This window comes from Argiope bruennichi, chromosome 11, assembly GCF_947563725.1.
Source record: "Argiope bruennichi chromosome 11, qqArgBrue1.1, whole genome shotgun sequence".
In the NCBI taxonomy this organism is placed as follows: Eukaryota; Metazoa; Arthropoda; class Arachnida; order Araneae; family Araneidae; genus Argiope; species Argiope bruennichi.
This window is the reverse complement of record NC_079161.1, coordinates 63,884,890-63,898,625: the sequence shown is the minus strand read 5'-3', so window position 1 is coordinate 63,898,625 and position 13,736 is coordinate 63,884,890. Positions and strand designations below refer to the sequence as shown.

The following is a 13,736-nucleotide window of genomic DNA, read 5'->3' as shown; positions in this document are numbered from 1 at the left end:
CGAATTCATCAGTTTTATACGCCCATTAATTTCTTTGGTAGTATATCTGACCGTTCAGAATGTTCTGTTTATTGTATAAATACAATTTCAAATAGTACTTTTGTTGTTTTGGTAAGATATAGTTCATCAAAATTTAGAGTCTTAACTTAATACTGTTGATACGATAAGAGAACGTTTAATCGACGGAGGAAACTAGCATCATTTTAAAACAATTTGTTCAACAAAAATCAATTAAACAGTAAGATTAATCTCTTTTATTGTTTTCTTGAATACAAAGCAATCGTCAGAAACTTCGAACTGGAGATTTTGACGTACCTCTGCTTTTCAAAACAAACAAAATTCGAAAATCACATTTTAGAAATTGTGACTGCTGCCTACGAACGCAGTAACGCAATGCAAATCTTTTTGAGTTAGATGGATGGAATTTTATACACCAAATTTGACCAAAATTCATTTAGCAGGAGTCTGCCGGGCTGTTCGAGCACAAATGAACACGATAATTGCAAAACACAAAGAGCTGGATAAATAAAATTAGGTTTAACATATGAAATGTAGATATTCTTATAAAATTTGGTATCAAATTCATCAAGGTTATTGATTGTTATTTAATTTGTTCTTTTTCATGCATGCACGCACAATGCCTTGAATAAATTGAAATTTGCGATCGTATGGCTACAATTGTTTTAAAATTTTGGTTTCAATCGGGTGGGGGAAAAAGGCATCCAAAATACATACAATTTTTTTTTTTTTTGTATGTGTTAACCGCATATCAGCGATTATTTACTAAAAATATTGACGATCTGTAGCTAAATTCAGTAAAAATACTAGATTCGCTCCAGAGATCGATCTTTCATAACTCTTGTTCACTGCCGGCATATGGTTGATACTCAAGTTACAATTTTCTTTACTGTAGCTTTTTCAGTTGCTTTTACAGTACTTTTACAGAACTTTTTTCAGTTGGTTCATTCACAAATCAGAGGGAAGGCATTAAGGAAAACAAGATGGTTTCCCGTTGACATAAGCCGTCTGCAATTTGATGCAGACCTCTTCCTCTGCCTAATGTTGTTTATCCTTACTCTTTGCGTTTCTAAGTTATTATATCCTCAGTCACGCAGACAGACAAACAGACTTCTTGTGAACGAAATCCATCGAAAGCGATATTGTACAATTTGGGTGCAAGGACCATATACTGTTCGGTAAATATCATAATCTAAATCTGTTAATAGACATTTAGCAGACGATTCCTTTTCAGACATTTTATAACTGCTACTATTTTTATTTCCATTGAAATATTATTAAAAGATAAAAGCAAACGATTTTTTCTTTGATAAACATATTTTGTTAATATTATTTCGTTTATTCTTTTGTATAATAGCTGATGATCAGTTGGAAACCTTTTGGAATCTGGCAATGCTTGTACAAATACGCTGTTAAGTTGAAAGAATAAACAAGCCGATGGAATTCTAAATTGCTTGGAGTATTATTTTAGTTTTAAGAATTTAAAATGCTCGGCAAGCTATAGTTTGAAGCTTAAGAAAACGGGTAGTTTTCTAGAAAGCATGCAAAAATATACCAACCATGCGGGACTGCATATCGCGCATTTAGCTTATTGGAAATTTGAATTGTTCGCTTTCCCAGTTGTCACAGACATTATTCCAAAATTTTATTCTCGGACTCGAGAAGATCTAAAAGATGGAGGTGGAATTTTCAGAAAATATACGATACAATAATGTATCTCATACGTATCTATTATAATTATTCATTACTAGCTGATACCCGGCACGTTGCTGTCGCAGAAGAAATAATTTTGGAAATATCGTCTGAAATTTGAAATGGCTATCTTGTTTAATTAGGAATGAGAGAAAGAATATTTATTTTCTTGTTGACAATGAATGCTTTCAATGAAATTCGAATGATATATAAAGGAGAAGTATAAATAATATTTATTCTTTTTTTTATTTTATTATTCAAGTATACTTCAGGGTAGACAATATTTTTTTATTTTTCCGTCTTCAGCAAAATTTTTATCTGTCCCACTCTTGAGCACCCAACATATAAACTGACCATGTGAAAAACATGGATTTTCTAGGTTCAAAGCAATAAATTGGCGAAGTTTTATCGTCATTGGATGAACATAAAATAGGAACATTCATTCATTTTTATATATTAGCTATAATATTTGCACTATGCCTGTAACTTTCGCGCAAGTGGAAGCAATAAGTTGGCAAAGTTTTATCGCCATCGGATGAATGGTACGGTAACGCATAAAATATGAACAAACAAAAATTCCCTTTTATATATTAGTTAAGTAAATATTTCTAAATCTGTTCTCTCTTTCTGAATAACCCTTTGCTAATATTATACTATATACTATAAAGCACTGTTTTTACGTCTCTCAAAGGACGACATATAAAAACGATCTTTAAATGAAAAGATGTATAATAGAAATTTTAAAAATATCTTTCATTTTTGCAAATTTAATTCTAAATAAAAAAAATCATTTAAAAAGAGTAAATTTAAATTTTAAAGATAGAGTTATTACAATATAGCATTAGGAACAATAATTAAAATTGAAAAATTTATCATAAAGATGATAAAAAAAACCTTAACTTTAATACTTATTTTGAATAATAATTTATACTACTGATTTTTAACGGATTCAGTTAATTAAACGATTTTTCACTCGCCAATTCAAAAATTTTATCGATCTTCTATTGCTTCAGTCATGAGTTATTGAAAAATTCAAGAAAAATGTATACCTCTAAGTTCAATTAAGTAAAAAAAAAAAAAAAAAAAAAAAAAAAAAAAAATTAGGAATATCTATATAAATTTAACAATTTTTTAAAGAATAAAATATCGATTAATGTCTAAATTATTTAATTTAGTAACTTCCATTTATTTTGAATACAAAGAGTTTTTCAGCTATGCATTTTTTTAATTAGATCTACCACACCACTATTTTTTACAAATTTTTTAAAGAATTCCCAATGTCCTAATCTAGAAACTATCACATTTTCCTCTGTTCATTTACATTTAAAATAATATTAAAAACTTTCTACGTTCTTTCAGGCTTAGAAGCTTGATTTTTTATTTTTCTCAGAAAATTAAAATGCCTCAGGGTGTGACGAGAACAAATTCTGTTCGAGTCATACGCCCTTGCGAATGATTTGAAATAGCGAGTCATTCTTCGTAAAATTTTAACCAGTAATTTCCATGAACTGTTTCAAAACTATTGAGTGTAGTGTGAAATAACTTCTAAAATTAGATTGTGTTTCGAAGCATCCATTATTTGGCATCCACTAATTACGATCCTCGAAAAGAACGCGTTTGTGTTCCACGGCAGTGATTCGAAAACCGAAATAGCTCCTTTGAGAAAGTCCAACGCAGACTCCATAGTCTGGAAATAGCTCGGCCACCCTTTTTCGTTTCGTAATCGTTAACAATAGGGAGAAAAAGAAACGTCATCGTTCCGTCTACCTTTGTCTTTCGTCCGTTGCTCAGCCAGATGTTTTTGTAGATGCCAGATGTTTTCTGGAGTGATGTTTTTTTTTTTTTTCTACTGCCAAAACTGAAAAGAACAGAACTGTAGATGGAAGAAATAAAATGAAAACATTTCTTTAAAAAAGTGGAATTTTTATATTTTATTTTCTATTTTTATGTCTTTTAATTTGCTCACTTTTATATACAATATTTTTAATGAAAAAAACTAATTTTGTATAAATTATCATAATTCAAACAAACATTTTAATATACCACAGCACTTGATTGACTATCCTTGGAAAGGGACAGCTTGAAATCGTTGAAAATGAAAGATATATCAGTTCAGTTATTTTATGTGCCTTTTAATAACTACTTTAAACCAATAAAAAAAAAACTAAAGATAAGGAAAAGAATATCAGAAAATAGTACTAGAATTTGTCTGTTATTATATTTCAAAATTGTCTGCATTAAATTTTAAAAGAATTAAGGAAAATTGAAGGGAGGAAAAACTGCATTGGAAGGAATTTAGTGTCATTTAAAATGTAAATTTTTGAATTTTAAAGTATTAAATTACTTGTTTGTAAAATAATTCGTTCGAAGAAAAAAGTAGTTTTGCAATAGTGAGTCATTTTTTCGAAAATTTTAACCAGTAATTTCCATGAATTGTTTCAAAACTACGAAAACTGTGAGGAAAAAGAAAACAAAATTACAATTAATTTCTAACAACTGAACATTTAATTTTGTACTTTGGAAGGTTGTCTGCATTCTATTATATTTTACGTAATAAGTGTGATAAGTTGGATTAGAATTTTTCCCACTCTTTTAGAATATTATATATAACATACATGTATAGACACAATAATTTTATTATATTTTTAATGGTCTTAGTTTGTTATTACATGTATTGAAAACTGTAATTACATTTTAAAATTTAATATTTATCATAAAAATAAAGAGTTATACTTTTTTGATTATCTTGCGTACTAATTATACATTTTACATGATGTATGTCATATAAAATAATTACAAATCTTTAAATTTAATTTAATTAAAAAATCTTTAATCGTCGTCTGGCTGGCTGCTTGTCTATAACTGTTAAATATGGCATATGAAACTGGCTTTCTTCCTTGCTTCCTAGGAAAAGTTTCCCTTTTAATAAGAACGGAGACAATAATTGTGACAGGAAATTTTCGAATATTAGAAAGGAGGGACTTTGGATTAATCAAGACAGTGTAAAATAAGTATTAAAACTCTGCGCATTCTATAATTAACGTTACTGAAAATCGTAAGCTAAGAAAGTGTACAGCCAACAAGAAAAAAAAATGACAAAGGACAAATTAAACATGCCTATTTCAACTGCGATATTGAGAGATAATTACACGATGAAGATCGAGAAAAGCCACATTTCATTTAATAAAATCTAAAATATTAACTGTATAACAGCCCATCTGGAATAGGTACGTCTTTTCATTCTTTCATAATAAAAACAATTAATATTTGCCTTAAGTCGGCTGCATCTTTATAAAAGATAGCCACTTTTATGTCAAGAAAAAAATTATATAATTTAACATTAGTAAAATCTTCTAAAAAAATGTAGCAATAATCATATTCTTTCTCATATGCAAGCCGCATTCAGTGACCAGTTGCTCCCTCACAATATTAATAGTATTAATTCAATCATCTCAGCTTAGATGAACTGCATTTTACCACAATAAAAGAAAATACTATTTTAAATTATGTTTGCATGATGCATTCTTTAAAGGTTAGTTTTTCCAGCTTGGCGAAATCAAAACCAGCTGGGGACCTAATCAAAATTTTATTTTGCGATATCTCTCAAATATGATGACCAGATGACCAATAATCACGCATCTAGGGGATGGGGTCTTGAGTTTTCAAATTAAATAAAAATTGCTAAGATGTATGTTCTGGTTCTGGCTGCAGAATTCTATCACTGATTAACCCCTTAGGCAGTATGTACTGAAGGCGGAGAATTGTGGAGACTACTGTTGGAGAATGTCAGATGTGAGCGGGGTAGGTGACTATTGATGGCATATGTAGAGGTAATGAACCTCCACACGAAATAACCAGCTGGAGTGGTCTTCCAAAAACTTTCTTGTATACTCTCTAAGTTATCCCAGTGAATATCTTTCATGACATTGGCGGAAAATAGTTACCAAATATTAAACTTGGCTTGAATTTATCATTTTTACTGAATTTATCGTGTCTTCCTTGGCTAATGCTTTGGCGGTTAATCTCTGGAATGTGGTCAAAAGTATCCAAAAATCTATCAGACACGTTCTTCCCAACCGATTGGACCAAATATTTGACATAAAACTGCACTGAAAGTCACAAAATAAAGTACCAAATTTGATAGATTTAAACCATTGCGTTTTTGGGTTATCGCTTTGCATGGTTCTGAAAGTACAGATCAACAGGCGATCAATCCCTTGTTGGATTTCACTCAAAATATGGTGAACGTCTGTACTAAAGATGTTGAATCTGTATGCTGAATTTTATTTATCTAATTCTCTTCGTTTTGTAGTTATCATGCTAACTTATATTCCAATAACCAGACAGACAGACAGACAGACTTCCTCTGAAGGGATTTTGCTGAAAGTATGATAGAAATCTACAAATTTAGTTTCAAGTCTATATACGAAATTTCATCCATTTAGCTCAAAGCGTTTTTGAGTTATCTTTGTCACAGACATTGGACATTTTCCAAAAATGTGTTTTTCGAACTGAAGGAAGTCTAAATTCCGAGTTCGAATTTTTTGAAGATTGCTATATTTTCTCTATACTTGGTATACGAAGAAGTAAAAAATGGCGAAATCGGTGCTTTGGTTAGAAGACTCTTTCAGAGTTTTTTTCATCGAAGATTGCACAATGAAGCAAAGAGGGGGAGTATGATGTGAAACTGACGACCATTGATGCCATATCTAAGGATCATGAACTTTCACATAAGATAAAAACTGGGGAAATCAGTACAGTAGTTAGGTCTGAAGAGTGGTTCTTTAATTTTTCCATTTATTTTAAATTTATAAATTGGCTGTCTATACTATACTCTTGGCTATAAATTGGCTGTCTATTACTGTGTTTATTTAGCAATTTGGCTTTAACCTTTGATTTAATGTTTCAGTTAGGAATTGCTTTAGGATTTTTGCTCCCACCTCTAATTGTTCCGAATTCAAGCAATATGGATGACATAGAACATGGTCTCAGCATCCTTTTGTACGGTATCGCAGCTGTCACGAGTGCCATTTTCATCTCCATAGTTTTCTGTAAGTAAATTCTGGTTAATTGTTTTGAGTATCTATATTTCAGAAGCTGTGTAATTAAACATGTTATTTAATGAAATCGATTCTTTCAGTTTTTAAAGAGAAACCGCCTCTTCCTCCTAGTAGAGCTCAGGCTGCTATATTGAACGATGACTCCCGTGCCAGTTATTTTGCTTCCATCTGGAAAATGCTCAAAAATGTACACTATATGCTGTTACTGGTTACCTATGGTAAGTTCATTATTATTATGCCGAGTTTACACTCGGCCAGTAGGGCAACGCATGCGTAGAATGGGACTAATTTAGGTTTGCCACAGGTTAAGGTTCCTTAAGATAGAATTCAGGGATTCCATGCTTGGCTATAAGTTGTCGTTTAGGGGTTCTTGAATTTATTTTTCTCTGCGTATCGTATTAAAATGGTGAATACAGTGCCCGAAAAAATTATAAGGACACGCGAAAAATCTCCAAATCTAGAAGCCTTGTTTACAGAATCGTATGCAAATTTTTGCAGCAAAAATAGAAGTAAAACTAAAATATTTTATGCCTAAAGTAATTAAAATTTTCAATTTTAAATCTGCTAAAATTTAAATTTTGATTTTTAAACCTAAATGAAAACGGAAAAAAGCATAAGGACGTTGCTTTTTCTCCAGTAATTATTTAAAAATTTGCATATTTGAAAGCATAAAATGACAATTCCGAGTTCATTTGTGAAAAGAATTTCCCACTCGTCGACTTTCAGTGTGAATTTTTAAACGATGCTCAAAGGAACTCAACTTTCTGCCTCTGAAAAAGGAAAAATTGTTTCTTTTCGAGAATGTGGATTAAGTGGATGGGAAATTTCAAAAAGGATCAAGAGATCTAAAACGGTGGTTTATAATTTTCTAAAAAATTCTGGGATGTATGGTATGAAAAAGCGAACTGGGAGACCAGAAACTCTCACTCGTCGACAAAAAAGAATGATTGTAAGAAGAACTTGCGAGAAAAGAGAAACCACAAATGAAGTTAGACAAAATTTGAGTTTACCATGCTCAACAAGGACTGTTCAAAATGTTTTGAGTAAACATCCTCAAGTTTCTTATGGGAAATTAGTGTCACGCCCCCCTCTTACAAATCATCATAAGAAAAGTAGAGTTTACTTTGCCAAAAAATACATTTCTCTTGGTCAAAAGTGGGTTGATGTAATTTTTTCGGACGAAAAAAAGTTCAATCTTGATGGACCTGATGGTTTTCGTTATTTTTGGTATGATCTGTGAAAGACCAAGGAAGTGTTTTCCAGGCGTCAATATGGTGGCGGCTCGGTTATGGTATGGGGCGCTTTTGCGGCAAATGGAACCACTCCAATTGTATTTATCAACCATAAAATGAATTCGGACAGGTATGTTGATATGTTAGGAGAAAGTTTGTTACCTGAAGCGCCACTAATTACTTCAGGGGACTATATTTTTCAGCAGGATAATGCTTCGAAACACGTTTCTGCGAGTGCAAAACTCTGGTTTTTAGCTAATTCTGTAAATTTACTTGATTGGCCGGCGAGAATTCCCGATCTTAATCCAATCGAAAACTTATGGCGACTTCTAGCCCGAGAAGTTTATAAAAACGGCACACAGTATCAATGTACACAAGATCTTGTCGTCGCTATCAAAGACGCTTGGAAAAAAATATCTGTGGACATTTTAAAAGATCTTTCAGGATCTATGACCTCTCGGATTATTCAAGTGATTGAAAAGAAAGATAGTTTTCTTGATTATTGAAACATTTTTTAAGTATTTTACAACATGTCCTTATAATTTTTTCCGTATTTCCTTTAATGTTAAATTTTGTAAAATCAATATTTTGAAGCTAAATTATGTTTTTTATGTGGTATAAGTGTTATCACAAAGTTATGCAGCAGAAGTAAGAAATATAAAAAGTTCATTTAGGTGAAATGGAAATAAAGCATATTTTCATGCAATTACATGTTGTCCTTATACTTTTTTCGCGCACTGTATTTACACAAAGAAACAGTAAAATAAAAAAAAGTTAACATGCCTAAATTTGGAAAACTATTGAAAAGAAATGGCAAATAAAATGAAAAAAAAATCATAACCTCGCATCCGAAAGAATAAAGAGCAAAAAATATCGAAATTAATCCATGGTAAGAGATCAGTTTTTTCACACCAAATTTTACAAACGCATGCGCAATAAGGGAAAAAAAAATACAGCGGCATGTTGTTGTCCCGTCGGAACAATTACTTGCCATCGACCGAACAGCATTTTTCAGCCTTTCTACGCATGCGCTGCCTAGTGGCAGTCTTATTACTGGACGAGTGTAAACGCGGTATTAAATGGAGTTTTATGTAAACATTACATTTTATTCTCTTTGTGATTGGAAGGCACAACATTTGAGGTTTTTTTATGCCAGTATCAATTGAAGTATTTAATGAAAATTATCATTACGTCGTAGTAACTAGTTATATTGCACTTGACAGTGAAGTGGTGATAAAAAAAAAGTAAAGTTTTAATTAACAGCAAATGAGCTTAAAACAATATTATTTGTTAATTCAACTTTTACTCACCATTTGTGGCAACACTAATAAATAGCTTTCCAGTTTCTTTACCTTTTTCGAGTACCGGAAATGTTTAGCTTCTCGGCTAGCAAATATCTGAATATCTAAACAATACACGTGTTAACGTATAATAACGTGTTTTAATAGTAATGATCGTTTAGCAAAATAAGATGAAGAAACCAGTGAGAGTAGTCTCTCCAAAACTTTCTCGCATATTCTGTAATAAATTTGTTATGCCAGAGAACGCCTTACATGTGTGGTGAATCTTATAAGCCAATTAACAGCTACGATACACGGGCATTTGCTTTTGTCTTGTGGTCTTGTTACTCGGCTGCGAACCACAAGGCCCCAGGTTCTATCCTCTCATATACTAATTCGCTACATTGGTGATCTCGGACGATGAACCTAGAACCTTCCTACAGCTTTAGTGGCGCCATCTACCCACAGCAACCCACAGCGTTGTCAGACTGACTTGACGCAGCAACACAAAGCCGTCACATGCAATCACATGACGCATTAGCAACCACTCATCCACACACGCTCGCCAAAACTCTTGGCGCCACTCAAATGAGTACAGGCACATTAGACTCAACAGCTAATACATCACCACTCAACAGCCAAATCGTTCGTCTCACCTCCGACTCACTGGAGAGAGAGTACTGTGGTGAACCTCATAAGCCAATTAACAGCTACGATACATGGGCAATTGCTTTTGTCTTGTGGTCTTGTTACTCGGCTACGAACCACAAGGTCCCAGGCTCTATCCTCTCACATACCAATTCGCTACACATGGTGTTAACGTACAATAATTACAAATATTATCTTTTGGTGTGAATTTAGCATTTTTAGTGAACATATTGTGATCCTTGGCGAGTTATTTGGCGATTAATTCTTGGCGTGCGATTAATAGTATCCGAAAATTGACTTTGTCTTTTAAATGCATTTTCACCACCGATTGAGAAAATAAAATGATATTAAACTACACTTGTAGCCACAAAACTCCATATCTAATTTGATATATTCAAGTTTCTCTGTACTGCGTGTACGTGAAAGCAAATTGCAAAGAAAAAACCGAGCCAGAATTTGGCAATTTGGAAAGAAAAGCTGATCGTGAAGCTACTAAGTTGGCGGCAAAATGGGACAAATTTATTCATTGTTTAGATATTGGAGATATAAGAAAATAATGTTCTCACTTATGGGCTTTGCATTTTGAATCGGAAGTAGACCAATCGGAAAATATATGTTCTTATCATGGAAAGATTAAACTTCGAGCATTGAAAGAATGGCTAGCAGAGTTTAAAAACTTGCTACCTGGAACTGACGAACTTTAGTTACAGTATCGGACAACATCAGGATTGGCGAGCAGAGAAAAGTCCTTAGTTATTTATATAAATATACTTTGTTAATTTTTATTTTCTCATATACGTTGCAAAAGTATCATTGTCGCCAAAAAAATTCAAACGCAATGCCCAAAATTTAAACGTACTTTCAGACATCAAACCTTCTTCCCCTCCCCCTAAAAAGAACATTTTTGGAATTATGTCTAGGTGAATATAACTCAAAAACGTTTCGAACAGATGGAGAAAATTTATTGTGTTGCCTGACTCCCAAATTTGTAGATTTTTATCAAATTTTAAATGTAATGTTAAATCTGACTACCGAATTTCATCTATTTAGCTCTCTTTGTTTTCTAATTATCGTGTTAACTTATATACAGCCAGATGAACTTCCTCTGAACAAATTTGGTCCAAAATTTGATAGCAATCGCCAAATTTGGTATAAAGATCGCATATCAAATTTCAACCGTCTAGATCAAAGCGTTTTTGTGTTATCTTTGTCTCAGACAGACAGGCGGAAATTTTTCTTAATCGTGTTTTTCGCACTCATGGTGGTAGTCTAAAACATGAAGATTCGTGGTAAAAATCTCGAGTTCGAATTTTTTGACAATTATTATACTTTCTCTATGCTATGTATACGAAAAAGTAAAAAGAGCTGAAATATGAAACTAAACTGACCAATTTAACAAGTAATATACAAAAAAATTTTTAAGTCAATTCCTACTTGTTTTCTTATATTATTTATATATATCTTATATTATTTATGATCGGGTGTCGCGTCAATAATCTCAGAGCTTGGCTACAAACATGGCGACCATTTGGCGACTTTGGCGACCAAATAGAAATTACTGGGCTAGTTTGATTAATTAATATTTCAAAAAAAAAAACTGTATTAACATCAAGTGACATACACTACAAGTTTAAAAAAAATGTACTTGAACTTGAGTGGATGAATAAAAAGTATTTTATTAACGATTGAATATTTGAACAAGATATATATATATATAGAGAGTGGGCTAATAGTAGGAATTGTAAAACATGTTTCATAATGTGTACTGCTTTGTTCATAAAATATCTCAATCCGACGCCGTTTACGATTGTTACAAATAAATCAGGGCTGCGACGAAAAGACGTATAAATAAACATAAACGACGTATAAGTGGAGAGCGTGTAAACAGTACTTTACTGCATACGTTAAAAAGAGAACTTTGGGAAAATATTGCGACAGATTCATGGTCGCATTCGCAGAAGAACGAAAAAAGAAATCGGCACTTGAGGTTAGAAATGAGTACGCAAAGTTTATAACACTCCGACTTGTACTGTGCTGTTTCGTATTTTTAGATTGAGGAGGGAAACTCTCTGGTCCGTGGTAGAATTTCACGTCGACTTCGAATGTGTCACTGAACCCTGAGTGAAGCCAAATTTTATTGATAAGAACTCTTATCACAGAAAAGAAGTTCAGCGTTCTAAGTAAAAAATAGAGTTTTTGATATATTTAGAAATAGAAAATTAAATCAATTTTCCTCGCTTACTACTTATTGAAGCTGTAATCCTCATCCCCTGGCGTGAAATTTTGGGCTTTAGGCAAAGGCAATACAAATTTTTATATTCAAACTCCATGGCATGAACATTTTATGCTTCGTACTATATAGTGAAGAAAGTTTAGTAGGTATAGAGAAAGCATAGTTATCGTCAAAAAATTCGAACTCGAGATTTTCACCTCGAATCTCCAAGTTTTAGACCACCCTGAATTAGAAAAACACATTTTTGGAAAATGCCCGTCTGTCTGTGACCAAGATAATTCAAAAATACTTTAAACTAGACGGTTGAAATTTGGTATAAATTCTTTGCGCCAAATGTGCAGATTTCTGCCAAATTTTCAGCAAATTCCATGTATAGGAAGTCTGTCTGTCAGGTTCTCCGAATTTAACAAAAATAACTACAAAACGAAGAGATATAGATAGATAAAATTCGATACGCAGTTCGAAAATACATTTTTGGAAAATGTCTGTGTCAAAGATAAATCAAAAACACTTTGGACGGCTGGGATTTAATTACGGTCTTAATATACGGTAATTTGCAGATTTTTATCAAATTTTTTGCCAATTCCGTTCAGAGGTGATCTGTCTGCCCGGCTCTCCGAAGTTAGCACCTTAACTACAAAACGAAGCGATCTAAATAGATAAAATTCGGTGCATAGAATTAACATCTATATTCTAGACACCTATCGAATTTTGTGACAAATCCAACCAGTGGTTGATCGTCTGTCGGTCTGTACTTTCAGAAACATGTAAACGCGATCATTCAAAAACGCAGTGACTTAAATATATCAAATTAGGTATTGGATTTTGTGACTACAAGTTCAATTTTGGTACAAATTTATATCTCAATCAGGTAGGAAAAACGCATCTGAAATACAAATTCGATTTTCGGTTACTATTAACCGCACATTAGTCATTAATCGTCAAATAACTCGCCAAAAATGACGCGATAGATTTAGTAAAAATTCAAAAGGTTAATATTTCGTAACTATTGTACGCCACTGTTATGCAAGGCGTTCTCTGGGATAACACCTTTATTGCGAGAAAGTTTCGGGGAGACAAATGCCGCTGGTTTTATACCTTTTTAACGACCAAATAAAACCAAAATATCACATAAAACTACAATTCTATTGACAAGGTAACAGACCAAATTCATTTATCCAAATTTTAGTGTTTTTGAGTTATGGCGCTAAAATGCATGAGAATGTATAGACAGACAGACGATAAAACTTTGATTTGATTCAAAATTCAACAAACATTTGCTCTTTAGATTCTAAAATTATGCACCAAATTTCATTTATCTAAGTCTTTCAATTTTTGAGTTATCGAGTTTAAATACAAACGAAAGTGCTGACAGGAGGTCAAGCTTTTGCCATATTTGATTCAAAATAATAATAATAATTGATAAAGATCTATATTTTAAATTCCAAATTTGAAACACTTTAGATACCATTTTATTCTCTAAGTTTTGTAGCTATTGTATTCGAATGCTTTCGGACAATTCGACAAACGGACTGACAAACTTCTTCGAAATTGACATTCAAAATTTGGTGTG

General features: G+C 32.4%; 1 protein-coding gene across 8 annotated transcripts in view; it reads left to right on the top strand.

The window, feature by feature from the left end:
• LOC129956914 (feline leukemia virus subgroup C receptor-related protein 2-like) overlaps window positions 1–13,736 on the top strand; it is a 204,357-nt gene that overhangs the window by 174,790 nt on the left and 15,831 nt on the right. For all 8 annotated transcript variants that reach the window (XM_056068941.1, XM_056068946.1, XM_056068943.1 and 5 more), the window contains exons 4-5: window positions 6,620–6,761; window positions 6,851–6,988. In XM_056068941.1, coding sequence (XP_055924916.1) covers window positions 6,620–6,761; window positions 6,851–6,988 — 280 coding nt within the window. The remainder of the gene's footprint in view (window positions 1–6,619; window positions 6,762–6,850; window positions 6,989–13,736) is intronic.